The 20,537-nt window shown below is 36.2% G+C and overlaps 1 protein-coding gene across 1 annotated transcript in view; it reads right to left on the reverse strand.

The window, feature by feature from the left end:
• CADPS2 (calcium dependent secretion activator 2) overlaps window positions 1-20,537 on the reverse strand; it is a 196,045-nt gene that overhangs the window by 6,113 nt on the left and 169,395 nt on the right. The window contains exons 22-23 of the mRNA XM_019623705.1: window positions 18,777-18,884; window positions 1,266-1,370 (exon numbers count right to left, since the gene is read on the reverse strand). Of these exons, the coding sequence (XP_019479250.1) occupies window positions 1,266-1,370; window positions 18,777-18,884 (213 nt within the window). The remainder of the gene's footprint in view (window positions 1-1,265; window positions 1,371-18,776; window positions 18,885-20,537) is intronic.

Consider the following 20,537-nt stretch of genomic DNA (forward strand, 5'->3'; position numbering starts at 1 on the left):
ATCCCTCAGTCTCATCGGGAGGGCTTGTTAATATACAGATTGCTGGGCCCCACTCTCCAGAGTTTCTGATTCAGTAGGTCTGAGGTAGGGGACAAGAATTTGCATGTCTAACAAGTTCCCAGGTGATGCTGATGGTGCTAGGTCAGGAAGGACACTTTGAGAACGAGTGTGTGCGTGTGTGTGTGTGTGTGTGCACATGCGTGCATGCTGACACACACATATATACATATACATACACAGAAATATACACATATACATAAATGCGTATATACATATATGCAGGTACACACACATATATAAATGGTATATTTATATATATGTGTATGTACGTATATATATTTGTATGTACCAACTAGATAAATGGTGCTAAATTGGAAGTAAAGGTCACCTGTTTAAAGGAACAGGGATCTCAGTAGCTTAGAGTTATGTTTTTAGCCATCACGTAGGATTTATCTCAATTTTAAGAAAAAGCTATACTTGGGGTATTGGGTTGTCGGAAAAGTCATGACGTATTTTTTCTATGTTTTTTGTTGCAAAAATGCGTCATCACTTTTCCAACAACCCAATAAATTGATGCTGCCACTAGAATTTACAAAGTGTGAAAAGTTATGTTGAATATGTTATTTTAAAGCCCTTATTCACTAAATATAACATGTATGTTATCACCTTTCCTCTTGAAGAGCAAAAGTCAAAATGGCCTCGCTGAACTGATGTGACATCTGCTAGTTTGGATGGTCCCCAGGGCTGAAACTGAGTCTTACATACAGGAAGGAGCAGCTTCCAAAAGAATTCAGGCAGCGACAATGTGTTCCTTTTGTATCAGGATATAACAAAATATGGAGACTTTCCCTACTCTATTGGCAAATACAATTCAAAAGCCCTCGTAACGATATACCATCCTAATAAATATGGAGGAAATGGATTATGAGAAAACATTTCTATATTGAAGAAAATACAAAATTATTGTGAACCTACTACATTCAGGTAAACGTGCTACAGGCTTTATGTACATTATCTTAAACTGTGATTACTTGATAACAAAATATTTTTTCTTTATTAGAGCAAAAAAAGATAAGTTTATATTTATTTAGTCATCTAACTGAAAATGGAAGTAAAAGCAGCACCTCAGCTAAAGGTGATGTTTTGAAAGACTTACATCCACTATGTTATATCAAATACGACTTTTTGTTTGTTTGTATGTCAATATCTTGCCATTACTCTTTACAGCGTGCTGGGCAGTTCACATCTAAACACATTTTGTTTACCTTCACGATCTTGATGAGCGTCTTCAGTTGGTAAATATGGAGCTGGAGGTCTAATCTATCAGCCAACCACACACAAATGACTTTCATGGAACTGCTGTACCATTGCTGGAGAGAAGGATAGGGGTAGAGGGGAGGAGAACAAAAAAGAAAGCCTCTGCAGTATTCATTTAACAGATTCGGTAATGAGGGGGTAATGAAACACTCTGAAATGACCACAGATCAGCACTTGAAGTCAATAATGCTATAATTTCCTGTTAACAGAATTGCATGTTTTGCTAGAAAATCTGCGAAGTTGACCTAGGCTGTTCTTTCCATGAATTAACATTACAGTCTTTTCAGCTGTAACATATTCATGGGAAACTGTTTTTTGCACTTGCAGCCTAGCGGCCTGCTTTGTAATTTGTACGTAACAATGGGTACTAAATACATATTATGGAACTGAATGGACTGCCAAACAGCAGGAAATGCAGGTACGTTATTTTCACAGGAAAGTTTCCTATTAGCCTGTATGTTATGTAAAAATCAAAGAGTAGATGTGGTAATGCGTGCAGTCCATGCCTAGAAATAGCATTTTAAAGGAGGGGTGGCAAAAATGCCCACGCTTACTAAACAGTAATCCTCAATCACACCATATAGCTACCATCGATTGTGAAGTATTTTCCAAGACCTTTTAAAAACCACCTGAAATAAAAATTTGAGCTCTTAGAAAGGAACATTATCAGGATGGAATTCTTGTGTCTTATAAGAATCACAAAACAGATGTCAATTTACAAATTACAAAACACAAAGATCTGTTTCAGTTTGCAAGTGTTTTCACATGGTTCATATTTTTTCCCCTGTTTATTACAATTCTCTTGAGGGGAAAACTGAAATTCTTCTCTAATGTAATTTCTTGTTCAAACATAATGTCTGTATGTATAGTAAAAGGAAGAATTCTGTTTCTATTTTCAAAAAAAGGCAATCTGCCATTAGTGGTGACATTTTAAGGGATTCAGTGACTATGTGCCAGAGCCAGGTTTAGGTGATACTGTAAGAGTAATAATACTACTCATACAGAAAACCGTGAGAAATACCAAAGTCCATTCAGTACCAAGGAAATGAGAAAAGAGCTTTTGAAAGAGAAGAAATTTTGTGCCTTTTTCGTAAACAAACATAGTGACACTACCGATCACACGTGTGTGTGAATATTCTTAGGTACTGGAACACAGAAAAAAAAAATCTTAAATATTTTCCTTCACATAATAAAACAGTAAATTCAACTTCTAAGAGAAATCTTAGCGATACAAATAAGTCTGAAATTGATCTGGACATTGTTCTAATAACATTTAGTATAAGAAATGGTATTTTAAGCATAAATTAAAAATGAATTCGTTTCATATTTTATCACTTATTTCTATTAATTTGCTAGCATACTGAACACAAAAACATAAATGAGATAAGCTAAGTAAAATGAAGAACTGATTGACTAAATACTGTAATAGCAAATGGATGAATGAACATTTCAAGTTTAAAAATGTTGGATAGACTATGATTTTAAAAATATATTATTCATGTACCCAAGTATGCTCTTTCTTAATGATTACTTTCTTAATTTTTAGGACATGTATAAGTATCAAAAGTAAGTTTTATAAACTGAGAGACTCCTAAACTCTTAAAAAATGAACTGGTAATGATTCAGTACTTAGGCTGACACATTAAATCTCAAAATCTTTTATACTCTATTTCTGATGTCATTTAAATCCTATGCTTCCTTATTTCAAATTATTTATAGCCTCAACTTTTTTCAAGCATTTAATTCTAATTTTATTATTTTTTTATTATTAGTTTCAGTACAAAATTACATAGTGATTAGACATTTACACACCTCACAAAGAGATAACCCCAACAAGTTTACGGCCCATCTGACACTGTACATAGCTATTACAGTACCATTGATTATATTCCTTAAACTGTACTTTACATTCTGTGACTACATATTTTTCAAATTATAGTTGACATTCAATATTATTTTATGCTAGCTTCAGGTGTATCTTGAGTTCTATTTTAATACAGGTAAACACAAGTATTGGTTACCTTGAACCTGAGTATACCGAATTAAGACCCTCATTCCTACATCACTCTCCAGATAAGTGGAAAGCTAAAAGGTAGTCATAATGATTATGACTCTTAAATTATAGTCTTTCGGTAAGGGATACAAAATAAATTTTATTTTTTGCTGGGTGGGACAAAATATATATTGTATGAAGTCTAGCATAACACACTCTGACTGTAAAATTAGTATAAAATGGTAAGTTGTATGAAAATTTGAGAGAAATGAAAGTACTCTTAAAATTACACCATATGTAGCTTTGTTCTTAAAAAAAAATCCTTATATAATTTAAAATTAACTCCATTTCCCCATTACATGTATATACTTATGATGAAGTAATAATCAAAAAGACATCTAATGTAACACAGACATTTAATATGATAATTTCTTTAACACAAAATGGCAAAATGAAAATTTTAGAAAAAAACGATTTGGCAATAAAATGATCTAAAATTAGAGGAAAAATAATTATTGTTAAGTAAAATGCTTAAGCTACTTTACCATTATCTTAAAGACAAGCAAATTATTCTATAAGGAAAATTCTGTAAGAAAAATGATTGTATTAGATTATGCATATTTTTTGGTTCCCATGTCAAAGTATTTTGAAGAACTTCAGCTTAATGAAGCAAATTAAGAGAAAGCAGTAGCTTAGCTCAGAGTTTATGTTGCTACTAAGAATAAGCTGACAAAAATACCCCCTATAGGGCTGCTTCTTTTTTGTATGTGGACACGTGGACACACACACACACACACACACACACACACACACACACAAACCAACAAAATCACCAGACAGAAGTCGCTAGCACTTTCCTATTTCTGGTGCTGGAATTGATATGGTCCTTTTGGGTGCTAGAATTTCCCATTTTTTCATCTTGAGAAAAAAGGTCAGAGGTAAAGTAGCTTCATTGCCCTCCCCACCCCCACCAAACCAAACGAACCTCCCCAAATAAACAAAAATGTTTGAAAAGGGTGAATGTGCAGTAAAGTGTTAGAAAATGTCCTTTCATTTTAGAAAAGTTAATTTATAAGACAACTTGGTCAACTCTTCCATTTCCCCTTTAGGGGCTGGCGGGGAAGGGGCAGGGCAGCTAGCCCTGAAGTTGCGGGTGGGGCCTTATGCTGTCTTCTTCACTTTGGTCTACTTAGGAGTAAAGCAGTAAGTGTATATTCTACATTTTTCCCCCCCTTACATCAATGCATGACAGCAGTCTACCACTTTAACAAAAATATGGTGTTTTTTTTTTCTTTTTGTGGTTCATTCAACTCCTGTAAGGGCATGTATTACTCACTTCATTTTCTTGAGCTATCTCTTTTAAAGCAAAAATGAAAGGGAAGGAAAGGCTAGGGTTGACTCTGCGAGACCCCTGTATTTATTCACACTTATTGTGCATGACTGTAGACTGGTAAATCATATTAGCAGCCCATCTCCCCATCAAGCTGCTACTTGCTTTCCAGCCCTGGGAAGGTTCAACAAATCAACAGGAGCACGGAAAACAGAACATCAGTCTAATCTAGTGTTTAAGGTGAAGTTTTCAAACCCAATCTAAGAAGATCTTTAGAGCAAGCAACAAGCTGAAGGGGCTCAGAAGGTGGTATTGACAATGAAAGAGGGTTGAAATATTGAGAAGCGCAGCGCTTGTGCATTTTTAATAACAAGAGGGTCAACAAGGACACAGCTCCCTCGGTGCCAGGAGGTGCCACTGACTATGGAAATTGCCACACCAGGGCTATAAACGCTTGCAGTTCATCAGCTTTCTTAAACAGTTCATCAGCTTTCTTAAACACCCTGAACCCCCTCAGTGGACCTTTAGTCTTGAATTAACAAACCAAAGCAATGAAAGAGGGTGCAGTCTGAATGGCTGGCATTGATCCCCAACTGTGTCAGCACTGCTACAGGCCCTGAAAAACTCTCTCCATTGTCAATAGAAATTGACAAACCTCCCTTCCTAAATAGTGCAGCTGAGCCGGGCGGGATCCACGCAGCTGTAAAGGGCTCTGCTCTGGGGGCCGGGGAGCCCTGACAATGGAACAAGCATGAGCTCTTTGTCAGTCCCAGACTCGGCAATTTTCTAACAAGGATTAAAGTTGTTTCTCCGCAGCACTGATGAAAAGAGATTTAGCAACATACCGTGCTTTCTTCGGGCAAGTTAAAGAGAAGTAGTTAAGGAATTTCATTATTCTGTTGACTAGTGGGAACACAAAACAAATATATTTAATATGCACAAGTCCCTTTTCTGCCTAATGTGTAACATTTTGAGGATGATTCAGTTAAATATAAAGCTTATTGCTTGGAAACAAGCACTTCACATTTATTTCTGAAGTTTTATTTTTAAAAAGCCCAGCTGCTGGCCACCTGGAATGAGGTCTCAATACATACTAATGCACAATGCCTTTCGACCCTCTGTGGCCGATATTCCTAAATCTGAATCACAAGACCACATAAGGGTATATATCACGGCGGCTTCAAGGAAATGATTTCTGTCAGAATGCCGCTTCTGATGATGATGGCAAGGTAAAAATAGCTGCTTTGCTAGGGAACAAATCTGTGACATATTTTCTGCTTAAGTGTTTAGCTTTTTATTGATTATGAATTGGTACAACTAGTTGATATATTTTCATTCTTCTCCAGCTATGTTTGACTCAATAGGTGAGCAACAGGAAAAAAATAACAAAACGGAACCAACGCTGTTGAGTGCACTAAGATATGGAATGGCTAAATTTCCACAGTATGTATGTATTTCTTCATTTATTTTAAGAGAAGCTGTCTGTTTTACAAGTGTGGTGTCACTGTTGAAATGAAACACCATCTAGAAAATCTCACCTTAGGAAATATGTACTTTTTAAATGCTAAGTTGAATGGAATAAAAGGACAAATAGTATTTTTGAAATTCTGAAGGTTTTGATAAGTTTGATAAATATACGGCATCCTTGAGGATGATTTCATAGCTTCCGAGAGCAAAAAAATATTTAAAACGTAAATGCCTGACAGTTTCAACCAGTATATTAAAAAGTAAATAGAAATGCTTCATTGTACATTTAATGTTCCTCTGGTCAACAGTACATCTATTTAATATAACTAAATATGTGGCCACCCACTTCCCATTTCTAAACATTAAAAAGCAAATTTTATATTATTGGTAAATTTGCTACAATAATACTAACATTTCCCCCCCTGTATTCAAGGTATCCTCCCACTGAAATGACCATATTTAGTTCCACAAAACAGAACCCCAAACACAAGCATTTTGGGTTTTAAGTGTGAATTTTTTTTTTTGGCTTAGAATAGGAATAAGGACTATATTAAAAACAAAACAAAACAGAAAAACACCGAAAAACTGAAACCAGTTGATTATGGTTAAAATATAGGAAGTGCTCAACCCAACCTACGCCTATCAACATTGTCAGCTAGACCCAGAGCCATTCATGGGGGGAAGATGGAGGCTTGCATGTGGACATGCCGCTGAGGGCTGGCTAGCCACACACCCAACGGAAAGAAAATGGATACGGAAGCTGAGAGGGCAAGTAGGGCTGGCGCCCTTTCACACTACTCTTTGCTTGATCTAGCCTGTCACTTGCTTTCTCTATGCCTCAGTTTTCTCATCTGTGATGGGAAGGACCGATGGTATGAATCTAGCATTAAAGCAATAAGGTTCTGGTGATCTCCAGGAACACTATGAAGTTAGGTTTGACAGAGTCAAGGGCGTGATTAGAAACAACAGAGCTTGTGATTCTTGTAAAAATGAACTGAAGGGAGAAGCCAAACTGCCATACTTTTGCTTTTCATATGCTGATTAAATATAGCTGCATTTTCCCTCCAAAAATGCAAGTTGAGAACCCTAGAACTTTCTATTACCTATTATTTTGTTTTTAAATTACACATTTTAATGAAGTACAGACATATAATAAAAATTGAACAAAGTGTGTAATAAGGAATAAGTGAGATAAAGAACTGTGAGGTACAGTTATTCTTACTATTATTATTTTTATGAATTTTGATTATAAAGACATAGGGTATGTTTTTTTAATCTTCCAGGGGAAGTTCAAGCACATCAGTGAAAATTTCAATTAATTCTTACCTTGATGGGATGGGTACTATTACTTCCATTTTATACATGTGGAAACTGAGCTTATATAGATAGAAAATTGAATTTAGATTAAGCAATTCATTCAAGTTTATACAAATGTAAGTGGCAGGATTACAATTTATATTGGCTATCTAAGCTCCAAGTCTGTATTCATGACTGTTAGGTTATTCCATTTCCTTCTAGAAAACAGTCTGCTCTGTTACTAAAACCTCTGATTCTTTAAGGGAAATTTGATGCTTCTAGCAGACAACTAGGAAAACAACTCTATCATTCCTAGTGGTTCCTGATAGTCATCATAACACAGGATTGTGAAGTAATAGAGGAGATACTTATTTTGTCAAAGAAGTCTACCACATTTTCTTGTAAGTTAACACAATCTATGTTTCCAAAGACCAAAGTTACTTGTAAACCCAATAATGTAATATGTAATGTAAATAAATTCTTTAAAGAAACACACTTCCTGTTAGGATAACCAACCAAATGGCTCTTGTGCTATGCATCTCCCATATGCCCCCTTAAAACGTTTTCAAGTGCCTTACACCCAAATGTTTAGGAATTCTGGGAAGGATTTTTTTCACTGTAACAAAACAGTACAATGTGGACAAAGATCCTTGGTTCATTCAAAAGGGGAATTGATCTAGATTTACAGCTTTCTTCTTTATTTTTGAAAACACAGAACAGAGAAGTATTTGATTCATGTCTTTTTCTTTCATGCTCAATAACCTCATATTCAGGATGATTTGCGTTTTTAAAAACTCTGCCAGGAAGTCTGTAAAGAAGAGTTCAGGAGCACTATGACGTCTGTTAAGAAAGAGAAAATGGAAACCGTGCTAACAGCAGGGAACGAAAGATGCTTGTTGAATGCTGAAAAAACTTTCCTACTCTTATATTTTTTCTTCATGCTTTCTCTTTTTAAAAAATCTGAATGTAATAACCAAGATACTTCCAGATGAATTAGATCCTTTTCAGTTACAAAACAGAGTAAGTTACAAGATAAGTTCAATAAATTGGGAGTTGGACCTGCCCTTTTCCACTCACTATAATTTCATTAATCCTAATTTCCTTCATTCCCAAATGTCCTGGAAGTAATATTATTAGACTAGCTTATCTTTCTCCATACTGCACAAAGAGGATTAAAATCAATACTGTTCTTTATTATTCATTATCATCAAACAAGCAAGTGCCTCTGTAAGTTTATTCTGTGACTCTTCTCCTGTGCTAAAAAGACTAGTGATTATAGTGAAATTTTCTGATAATCAGTTGTTATCAAATGATGGGATGCATACGAGTTTGACAAATCTTTTGACTGAAATGAACCCAATGGTCCATCCGGTTATATTGGTGTAGGTACCAGTTTGAGGGGCAGACTTAGTCTATGGATGGTTCAGTTGGGCACTATGACCTTTTCATCTGGTTGAATGACTTATTTTGAATACTACAGATAAAATGTTGGTCAATATTGCATTTAAGAAAATAATAATCTGGATAAACATAAATTAGACTTCTGGACCTGCTATGAATGGAACAAGTTTGTTTTGGGATAAAACCTATGTCTGAGAATTTACCATTAACAGGTCTTCCTGCTTCAGTCTCCTTATACAAAATGGAGAACAATCTTCCCAAAATGACTTTCCATGAATGCTGTAGGGACTGGACTAAATAGCAACCTTTCCTTCTCCAGCCCATAGGGCACCCCCATGGGAACCGTTTTCAGCAAGCTGATTGACCTGCTGCTCTGCTAGATGCTGGGTTTCTCTGTATTTATGGCTCCTGGGCCAGTCCCTCTGTCTGGACTTTTATTCCCTAGTATGTTTCCCCGGCCAGATCCACTTCGGCCTTTAAGACTCAGTTCAACTATTATGTCTGCTATGAAGCCAATGCTGTCTCTTCCTGGGGAGAATTAGATGCTCCCATATTTTCTGCTGCCAGAACTTTGGACAGGTGTCTATAAAAACATTGCACAATGTGCTATATGTCTGCCTCAATGGGCTGTGAGTATTCACAAGGCAGCAACAGTGTCTTACTTTTGTTGATACCTCTAGTCCTTAGCAGAATGTCTGGCACATGGCATTGAATATATTTGAAAATATAAAGTGATATATATATATATAGTGCATATTATATAGTATATATTATATATGCATAACATATATATATTTATATACAGTTGTCAGAAGTCATGACATATTTTTTCTATGTTTTTCATTGCAAAAATGCATCATGACTTTTCCGACAACCCAATACATATACATACGTGTGTGTGTGTGTGTGTGTGTGTGTGTGTGTGTGTGTGTGTGACAGGGCAGCTTTTCAACAGAAAAAGGATAGAAGACTAACAGAGCCAGATTGTTGATTTAAATAATGTTTCATTAACAGAACAATGGTTTAATAGATGTTAAAGTTGTAGAAATCACCAAAAAGCAAACCACCGCATTTGGCTACAGAAATTTAACACAGGACTAACACAGGGCTTTAAAGGTGACTAATTCCATTTTAGGTGATGAATTAAATAAAGGAGAAACGACTGTCCACTAACAGCCCCTGTCTATGTCCACCCATGAGTGCCCACACACAGACTTACACACAATGACAGGTGTGATGATACTACATGCCCAGCTGCTGCTGTGCCCGCCAGAGTCTGTCATGGCGTAGGGGCTGCCCGCTAGCATGTGCTCAGGGTACCGGTATTCACTCCTGGGGGTCATCTGAGGCTCCAGGGCAGATGTGGGGTATGGCTGGCAGTGCTGCCTGTGCATTTCCCCCACTAAGCGACATGTCCTGGGGTCCCTTCGCTACTTGTTGGCTTTGTGAGCGGTTTTGTAAAAGGAGCAGAAAAATACCACCACTGTGGTAGCGTTGACGTTGGTCTGAGGGAACATTAGGACTCTCCTGGGAGCTGGTGTAAGCCTGGCTTTTGAGGAAAGAACCCATGAAGGGTAGCCAGGGAGAGTGTGCCCTTATCTCACAGTGGTGGCATTTCATATTGCCAACACTAGAGCTAGGTACAAATTTTGCCTTGGCCCTAACTTTTGGCAAGTTTCCAATCATCCACTTGAAACAGGGAGAAACAAACAAACAAAATTTTACAGGTAGTCACTATTATCTATTTTGAAAGGGCACTGAATTTTAGTTCTCCATAGTACATCCATTTGAAAAACAAATCTGCTAATACCTATTTTTTAGATGAAAACATGAAACATTTTAATGTAGAAATTAACATTTTTTTCAAAAGCCCTGTTTGGTCCTAAGGCTGTAAGCTCCCTTAGGGCCGGGCCTGGGTCTCTCATGTGTCGTCACATTATCTTCTCAGCCTCTAACGCCATATGTGGTCTTTCGAAAATAAAGGTCCAATAAATGCTGGGTAGATGAATAAATGATTAATAAGAGGGGTTTCAATTTCCTATTCTAATTAGAATCCTACTGAGTCATTGTGACAGAAATATCCAACTATGTGGGATAAAACCAATGCCTAACCTTGTAATCCCACCATCCCCTACCATTCCTTACTCATAGTAATTGAATGGTGAATCGGATTCGTTTTCTAGACATCATGCATTCAAAACATCAGCTGCATGAATGTTCTACATCAATGCATATATACACTGTGTGTGTGTGTATAAGATAGGCAGTCACTGAGGAAAATGTCAACAAGAGGAGATGTGGAGAATATACGGAACTAAATTTATGAGGATCGGTAGAGCAACAGCACGGGAAAGTATGTATTAGAACGCATAAGTAGGAATAAGCTTGAAACACTCTAATTCAGCCATATTCAAAGACTGCATCTTATTCCTGACCCTAAACCCTAAGCATGACAGAGAACACTTGGAGAAGTTTGAAAGAGCAGCTACAAAGATGACTAAAGGGCTGGAAAGGGGGCCTATAAAGAGAAGTTAAACAAATAGGGATTATTTGTCCTGGGATGGACACCCATGACAGGTGGCTAATAACAGTCTTCATATATAGGAAAGATTATTCCCTAGAGGATGCTGGTTACCCACGTTTTGCTCTCCACTGAGAGGAAAAGGGGAAATGGGTTTAAAAAACAGCATGAAGAATTTAGGTGAGGTAGGGAGTTAGAACTTTCTTGATTTCAAGCAAAATTCTCTGCCCCTATTAAGATAGCAACATTTAGATGGTCTCTTCTGTAGGGTTGAGCTGAGATCAGGACACTGAGGGCTCTCTCTCAAGTTTAGGTGTTTATAAGTATCTTTGAAAATTGTTCCTTTATAGTTGCCTTTTAATGCATTTAACAAACACATCAAATAATAGTTTTACCACCATAGCTACTTCCTTACACAATTTTTTTTTTAGTTGGACTCAGTCAATAGCGGTAATCTGGCCGCCATTGCTGTGCCCACTTGGGAATGGTGACGCTGGTGCTGCAGGGCAAAACTAGCAGAGGGGATGGTGGACGGGTGGTTCAACAAGCCCCAGCAGAAATGGTCTTAAAACCATGTGTCATTTTGCTGATGCAGTTAGGTTTGAAGAGGAGGGTAGTAGCTATCACCAGTTCTCTGAAAACATCACACTGGTCAACTGATAGAGATGCTGGTCTCAGGGGAGGCTGGGGTATTTTCATTAATAAGTCATTGGTGGACAGTTGCAGGGCAAGCATGCAAAGTCACCATGGAGAAACGTGGCGCTCTGTGTGGAGAAGTCAGAATTTCCGGGCCATCTTAACTGTGAAAGTGGCAAGAAGTCACTACTGAATAACTTCTGAAATGCTCAACATGTTTCTTACAAGCATTTCAACTATCTTTTGTCAAATCAATAGAGAGAATATTTGAATTTCTCCAATGACTATGAAGCCATTGTTATTGGTTCGGGTGATTCACTGCCAATACATATTTACGTATTTGGTGTTTAGAAACATTTCCGGATGAAAATGAAAGTTTCTGTTCTCTTCTCTTCATCAAAGGCCATTTTACCATGGCTAATAGAGTTTAGGTGATCAGCAATCATTTTTTTTTTCCTATTCAAGCAAAAACCTCAGATCAGTTCGCATGTGGGACTTTTTTTTTTTTAATCCCGAGCACCATTAAAGGTGAGTTCAGGCTCTGGTGGAAATCTAAAGAGCATCAGCAAATCAGAGCACTGCTCAGCTTTTGAATTGCTTTTCTTCTTCTCTGTTCTTTTAAATGGTTTTCTATGGCAGGGACATTTTTCTTAATTAGTCACAGCTAATTAGTGTTCTGGCATAGACAAGTAATCACAAATGTCAGGGCTGCAACGCTACATCTCCCTAATCCTTTGATAATAATTTAGCCTCCTGGGAGGGCCCCAAGCTGGGGTAAGTAGTGACTGACAATAAGGCAGAATTAGGTGGGCAGCAGACCATTAGGACAGAAAAATAAAAAGCACTACCCAACCCTGCTGAGCGCCATCAGGCAACTAACTGCACTGCCAGATGAGGTGCCTGTTTAAGCCTGTGTTGTTAATTAGCTGATTCTCCCAGACCTGCCACATATGTCCAGGTGCCTCATGCAAAGATGTGTATTGCTGGGAATGTGCCAAATGACAATTGTGTTCCGTGATCACATTTCAAGAACATAAGTAAGAAGCCCACATACTTCTTGAGGAGTCTTTGGAATTATCAAAGAAATCAGATCAACACGCTACAATACATTTTCTTGCTGAGTTTCTTTTAGGCAATTAGGCACGCTTCTCTCAAGTTTCTCAGGTTTTAATTCACCAACAGCTTTTGATTCAAATGAGGGCCCCTGGCCGCTCTGAGCCTCGTCCGGGCTTGCCAGAGCTATTTTGGCACACACCACACATCAAAAGTAGATCCTCTTATAAATTCTTACACTTACAAATAATAACTTTACATTAAAATAAGGATGATTAACAAAATGAACCAGACAGATGTAATCTGAGAGCAGAGGATTGAAAGAGAAACAAACTTGGAGGGGGAAAAAAATCACGAAGGAGCAAGGTCTGTGTGGCATTTCCTGAGGCAGACAAGACAATATACAGAGCAGGTTTGACCAAGGCTGCCTTAAAAGAGGTCAAAGAACTTCAGTATGAGTCCAAACACTGTAGGAAAATAAAGCAGGAATATATGCAACTAAAAAAAAAAATCCAGTAAACGACATGTTAAAGCAGCTAAATAAGACTGTTAAAACTGTGAGATGTGAGATGTATGAAACGCTGCTCTGATAACACAATCAAACACAGTCAAACTTTGCATTAATATCTGCTTTTAGTAGACAATGAGACACCAGGGTACACAAATAATGTTTAGAAATAAATGATCTCAAATAGCCTCAAGTATATTATTGAACTTATATCACCCATCCCTTTCTATTGATGGGAAAGGATAATAATGGTTATGATATGAGTGATAGTAACATTTAATTTTGAGTGTTGATAGGAAAATCATGGTTGGGCATAATGAGCCCATAGTTAATGTTTTATATTTGAGTTGTTTTTATATAGAGACAAAACCAAAAAGAAAACACTCTGTCATGGAAATCTGTATTAATTTATGTCGCCTATATAACAACGTTCCAGTCATTTGAGAGTGAAAGATCATTGAAAAGGGGAAAGCTGCTATTTTTAAATCAACATTCACATACGAGAGAATAGATCTATAATATCATAGAATTTTACAAAACACAAGAAGGTAAAGAAGTTTTCAGCCTTAATAGATTCCAGCCTGCATTCCTAGTAAAGATTATACATACAAAGAAATTCATCCAAGGAATATGACTAAAAAAGTGGACTGTCAGTTCTAAATACATAGCACCGAGGGTATTATGGAAGGAAAGCCTTATCAAACAGTCATTCTTACCCATGCTCCGTTGATTTCAACTATTCTTGGGGAATCAACATGACAAACTGAATCTTTAAATAATTTAGAATACAGTAAAACCTTGCGAATAACATGGTTTGCGAATGTTCTACAAGACGAGCAAACATTTCGAATACATTTTAATGTTGTAAACAAGCAATTTCTTGCAATACGAGTAGTTTGTTTCCAGAACGAATTATGCTCACAAACCAAGGTATTAGAGTAGTAGTATTGATCTTACTGAGGATGAATAAATTCTCAAATAAAAAAGTTTGGGCATTGATGTGAAACACTAAACTTAAAAACTCTGAGCATTTTCCCTCTTTCTTACTTGGGAGTCCAGAGACAAACAAGTGCTTAGAAGTGCAAAATTAGTTTTATTTTGAGAAGCACAGTTCCCTGTAATAGTTTCAGGGTTTTTTTTCTTATCATATCTTAAAATGGCTACTGAATTAATTCATATATATAGTTTAGGTCAATTTTACTTAAAAAGTTTCATTTTGAGTTTCTTTACTGAAAAGAATTCTTTTCAAGAAAAGCCCTGAAAAATTAATCATTTATATAATAAAACACTATTTAGATGAATGTAATTGATTATCATTTAAAGAATTACTTTTAATTTTATAAGACACAACAATATTTTAAAAAAAGTCCTTGAAACTCCTCAACAATTAAATATTTAATCAATTTATAATACAAGAGAATGTTTAATCTGCATGATTTAGCAATTAAATACTACACCCTGATGTGTCTTCAGCAACATGAGAGCTAAAATGAAATTGTTTCAAAGGGACTCAAGGTGGGCAGTGCCCAATAAATACACAAAGGTTTAGAGAGGTAGGTTTGGTGTCTGTCCTGCACAATTAGACGCACTTCAGTGCCTCGGTATTGTAATATTCTTGGACACTAGGAAATGACCGCAGAGGGTGCTCTTGCGGCAATTACTATAGATGTCAATTTTGACTTCTGAAACATGACCATTTGCCAACCTAGAGATCCAAAGCTCTCAAGGGATGCTCCCAGTGTCTCTCCTGACACACGGGCACCTGTGGCTGGCACTGTGTGTCCTGAAACCTGGGAGTGTGGAAAGGAACATCACAGCAGGCATTACAAAGCTGGAATTTAAGAATTAGAAAACCTTTGTCATGCTTTTATATTGGGATAAGACAAGCTGTAGTTGGTCTTTATTTGATAAAAAATTTAAAAAGGCTGCTGACAATGGCGTTTTACATGTAAGAAAAAGAATATCAGGGTAAGGGATTGCCTCCTACAAAGCAGAAAAACCTTCTTTTGGTGAATCCATTTTTCCTCCTGTAGGAGAACATCCTTTAAGATTTCTCTTACCCAGATATATTTTTTTTAATTGAAAAAGAAAATTTAACATGTAGATTCAAAACTTAGCATAGGTACCAATGACCACTAGAGAGGCAGGACAGTCTCTGTTTAAAATATTCTGGTCACTCAGAAAAAGTTAGCATGAATGCAGATTATATGAGTTGCAACTATTTTTCTAAATTTGGGTTTCAAAATCATGGTGGTAGATACATTGAAGGTTGTATGGCACAGATATTCTTGTATATAGATTCTCTTTTCTACCTCCTTATCCACTGCATTTACTATTGCTGCTCGGGTGGTTACCCTGGTTTCACCTGGCCATCACAAAAAACTTAAGAACTGCTATTCTGGGGTGCAGCACTAAGCATGTAACCAACCCAGTAATTTTTGTCACCATGGCTAAAATTAAAACTAATTTACTTTAGTTGGTTTCAAGTCTGAAAGGGATTTCAGAAACTCTCTGGAGTTCCAGACCAACTTTTTCAGTTTATGTGTCTTAACTATACCGAGTCTTTTTTAAAAAAAATTAATTAATTAATTATTTTCTTTTTAACTATACTGAGTCTTAAAACAGGCAACCTAACTTCTTAACTCACACAATTAATGGCAGAACTATGGTTTGGAACTCAGGTTTCTGGATTCCTGGTCCAGCCCTCTTTCCACAACAACGTTTTACTGTTTCAAATTTTGTAGCGTGAAGTATGGACTTTGAAACCAGAAAGACACAATTTCAAAGTCTGATTCAACACTTAAGTCACTTGTCTTCTCTGAGTGGAAGATTCCTTACACTGAAAATGAGGATAAAATGGGGACAATGGCATCTAGCCCAGAAGGCTAGACATGATGATGGTAAAGTACCTAGCACATTTCCTGGTCTGTGGAGGCGCCCCAGGAATGGCAGAGGTGACAGATAAGGCTATTATTACTTTTTTTTTTGATAATTTTGATACATTTCCTTATGTACTCAGCAAGTCTTTTAATTAGAATAGCAAAAGTTTGTCATGATGCCTGAATAAAATTATTCTCTTCAATCTTTTATCTGTAATAGATGAAGGTCACCAACAGTATTTATAGGGTCATTATTTTCAGCTGTTTGACACCTAACAATATTATTTTAAGCTCCAGCCAAGTGGATTTCCAATAATTATCTAACGTCTCTCAGTAATGATCTGTTACTTAAGATACACATCCAACTTCACCTTTCAACACATACTTGATAACCTCTCATTTACTAACTGTAATTGAGGCAAATTCAGCCTTGGCTAATTGGAGGGTTTTAGTACCCCCTTCTACATGTTATTCTTGATGACATAGCAATAGAATTTGAGTCTGCTTTTTATTTTTAATTACAGCAATAAAAAAGGACAATTTAAAAATATTAGAATGTTTAAGGACATTGTAATTCTTTGACAAATAACAAGTCCTATGTTCTACTGAGGACATGCAAAATGACCAAACCTTCGGAACCAAGACGGAATGCTTGCTTGTCAAGGGTTCCTTCTAGAACCAAACCCAAAGCTGTGTCAAATGTTTAGGCATTGAAGGAAAGTACATATAACTAGGACAATTAAACTATCACATCGTTTTAATGTTGGCCTCTTCACAATACTTTAGTTAGCTTTGTTTGTTATGGCTGCCACACAAAAAGTCTTCAAAAGAAGGTTGGTGAATGAAGGGGTGTTGAAGTGGGGAATATCTTTATGGAAAAAAAAAACTACCTTAGTTATGAACTGATGGCAAGCTTTGTAGTAAATAGGTCACCAAGACAAAAAAAATTGAAGATGTTAAACACACACACACACACACACACACACACACACTCACTCACTCTATCTACGATGGCCTATTTCCAGAATGACTCTACCTTTTTTTCATGCCAGAATATGTGCTTTAGCTACACTAAGAAGAAACATAATGGGAATAACAGCAATTCAACTTTCCCTTTCTGTTCTACATTTTTGAAAATTACCACATAAGCAAAAAAAGTAAGAGAACGTGGAAGTGAAACATATGTTTGTAAATTCAAAGCAATACCAAACGGAAGCAGAAATTGCTAATATGGCTTCACTATTTTGTGAAAGAGCCAGCTGGATGGGTGATAATTTTTCTACCCCTGCAGGGCATCAAAGCTTTTAGGAAATCATTCTTTTCACACATATTAACACTTAGTTTATTAAAACAGATGATACTTTTATTGTAAAACACTCTGGGTAGAAGCTAGAAACATAAAGTATGGAAGATAAGATTCATTCTGACCACCCCATCTGACAGCTACAGAACACTGACACGACAGACCATGGTGGAGATGGCGGTGTAGGAGGATCTTCTGTGACTGCCACAGCTGAAGTGTCACCATGAAGCCCGTGAATTGCTGTTATGAAAACATTTGCAGCAACTTGCATAATTAAATGCAACTGCCAGAAAAGCACTTCTAAAATGCAGAGATGTACGTAAATAAATACAGTCCAAAGCAAATATTACATTTCAGAATCAGCATTGTAGTGAATTATGCAAAGTTATGTCACAAGCAAAGACCATTTCCTTTGAACTGACTGTTAATAATTACAAATGAATGCCAATGCTGTTATTGAAATGGACTGCTCTCTTAGTCTCCCTTTATAGATACTCAAGAAATGACACTCGATGATAGATCATGGAATTGACAATCACAGTCCCCCATCTCTAGGAGTTACTTGGCCTAAATGAAGACCTTCACACTGACAAAACTGCGGTATTCTATCTGTTAGCATACATCCGTGCTGTAACTCAAGGTAAAAATGTTCAACAACAATAAAGTGGGAGATATTTGGCTTTCTGCCACTTATTTCTTTGTTTAACTGAAGAATATTTTACTGACTGAGAAAACTTTTATAGTTACAATCTGATTCTGTTTATGGAATGCTGCAAAGGCAAGCAAAATGATGTCGTACACAGTGATAAACTGATTATCATCTTGCTTATTAAAATTAACCTTAGAAGGTTTTGGAGTCGCTCATTCTAACAGTGACAGTTTTCATGTGCAAAAATAAGCCAATTAAAGCTTCTGTCAGCAGTCAATGAAATAAAATTATCAACTATATTAGCTGCACAGAAGAAAAAGGATCAAAACAGGAGCATTGGCTTTGCAAATATACCATCAAAATGCAACTTTTCCCTTCACAGCGACAATAATGCCAGCATACCTTGCAAGGGTAGTTACTTACATCGAACAACTTTTCTATGTACATTTCTTCATTGACCTTTTCTCGAAGAATATCCTGGTTTTGCCGAACAAACATAATATAGGTGTCGGCCAGATCCATTCCTGGTTTCTGTTGTGAGTGAAAAGCATGGGAAATAAAATAATATCAGGTCTTGATGGTGAAAATATTATTTAATCACAATTGTTGGAAAAATCAGTCACTATATCATTTCAAAAATTGCACTAGAAAAATACGCTTAAGACCAAATCAACAATGAGCACTTTCAGGAAAACGCATAAAGTAAATAAGTTTATCACTGCTGTCTATAACTTGAGGTCATACTAATCCATCATTATTAAAACGGCTAGAAATATATGGTTGTATAATAGAAGATATCTTTTAAAAAAATGGCTATCTTGAAGGGTCAATATGCTAAGCAGTATAAATGAATGAATTTTTCAAAAAATTCCTACATGCAATCATTTCCTAATTGCAAATACAATTTACTTTCCATCGTCTCTGGCTTGCCTATCTATCTATCTATCTATCTATCTATCTATCTATCTATCTATCTATCTACTGACCTATCTACCTACCTACCTATTTAGTAAAAATGTTAGCTTTCCTTGAGTTGCCTTCCTCTACAATTATGGGTGCTCAAGGAATACAAATTAAATTTTCTTATTAACCTGAATAAAGCATTATTAGGAAGATACTGGGCAAAAAACATTTAATGCATTACAAAGCGAAACTTAAACTAAAATTTTGTGCATTATCCATTGCTTCTCTTCATATTTATCAACAGTATCTCAAGGAGTTATTTTATTTTAGAAATGCAATATGGGAATTGATGACCTAGTCTCTGATGAAGAGCCAAAGGTGTGGATTTGATAACTTTCCAAAGTTATCCAACATTTAGTGTCTTCTAATGTTAGAGGAGATGGGGCAGATAATATAACTCCTCCTGGCTTTAGTGCCTACCAAGTCAGTCAGGAAGGGACAACAACCTGAACGGCACCTGATGGGTTTTCCTTCTAGACTTATCTTTAGTTCTTTCTTGGCTTTCAGCTAGCTGGACTAGTTCGTGAAAATGCGTATTTTATTATCTACACCTGGGGTTGAGTCATAATTTATATTGATTTATTTATTCGATTAGATTATAGCATCAACAATAACAAAATTGTAGAACAGATGCCCAAATAAATCAGTTAGTCTTATTTCATATTCATAGAATGTACTTATAACCTCTATCAACAGACTCATTTTGCAAAAGTAAATATTGCAAGGCAAGTAGGTGAAACAGTTAAATTTTAACTATTAAATAATCTATATCCTCTGCAAAAACAACTCAAGGTATATATCTGAGTGATACTAGGACAGTGGTAAGTGTCTTCTCCTTAAATGAAGGAAAGTTCTTACCACTGTTTTTGGGAGGGGAGAATATTTTATATACAATGATAAAACTCCCCATCTCTTAACCAGTATGCAGGCAATGAGCATATCTCATTAATAAAATCTAATTTGATTTTTTGGTAACAAAGTTATTTCTCAGTAATGAGAATGACAGCAAGTTTTTACTGCTCTTATGTTTAGCTTAAAGGTATTATAAATACATAACACATAAATTCAAGGGACCTTTCAAAAATAATCCTGATGTTATAACAAAATTAGTTATCAGTTATAGTTTGAAACAAGTATTTATATAAATGGCTTCACTGGTCTTTTCTTCAAGAGCTTCTATTAATGATGTAGGTAATATATTCCAAACATAATGGAGACAAT

Source organism: Hipposideros armiger, unplaced genomic scaffold (genome assembly GCF_001890085.2).
Source record: "Hipposideros armiger isolate ML-2016 unplaced genomic scaffold, ASM189008v1 scaffold_559, whole genome shotgun sequence".
Taxonomy (NCBI): domain Eukaryota; kingdom Metazoa; phylum Chordata; class Mammalia; order Chiroptera; family Hipposideridae; genus Hipposideros; species Hipposideros armiger.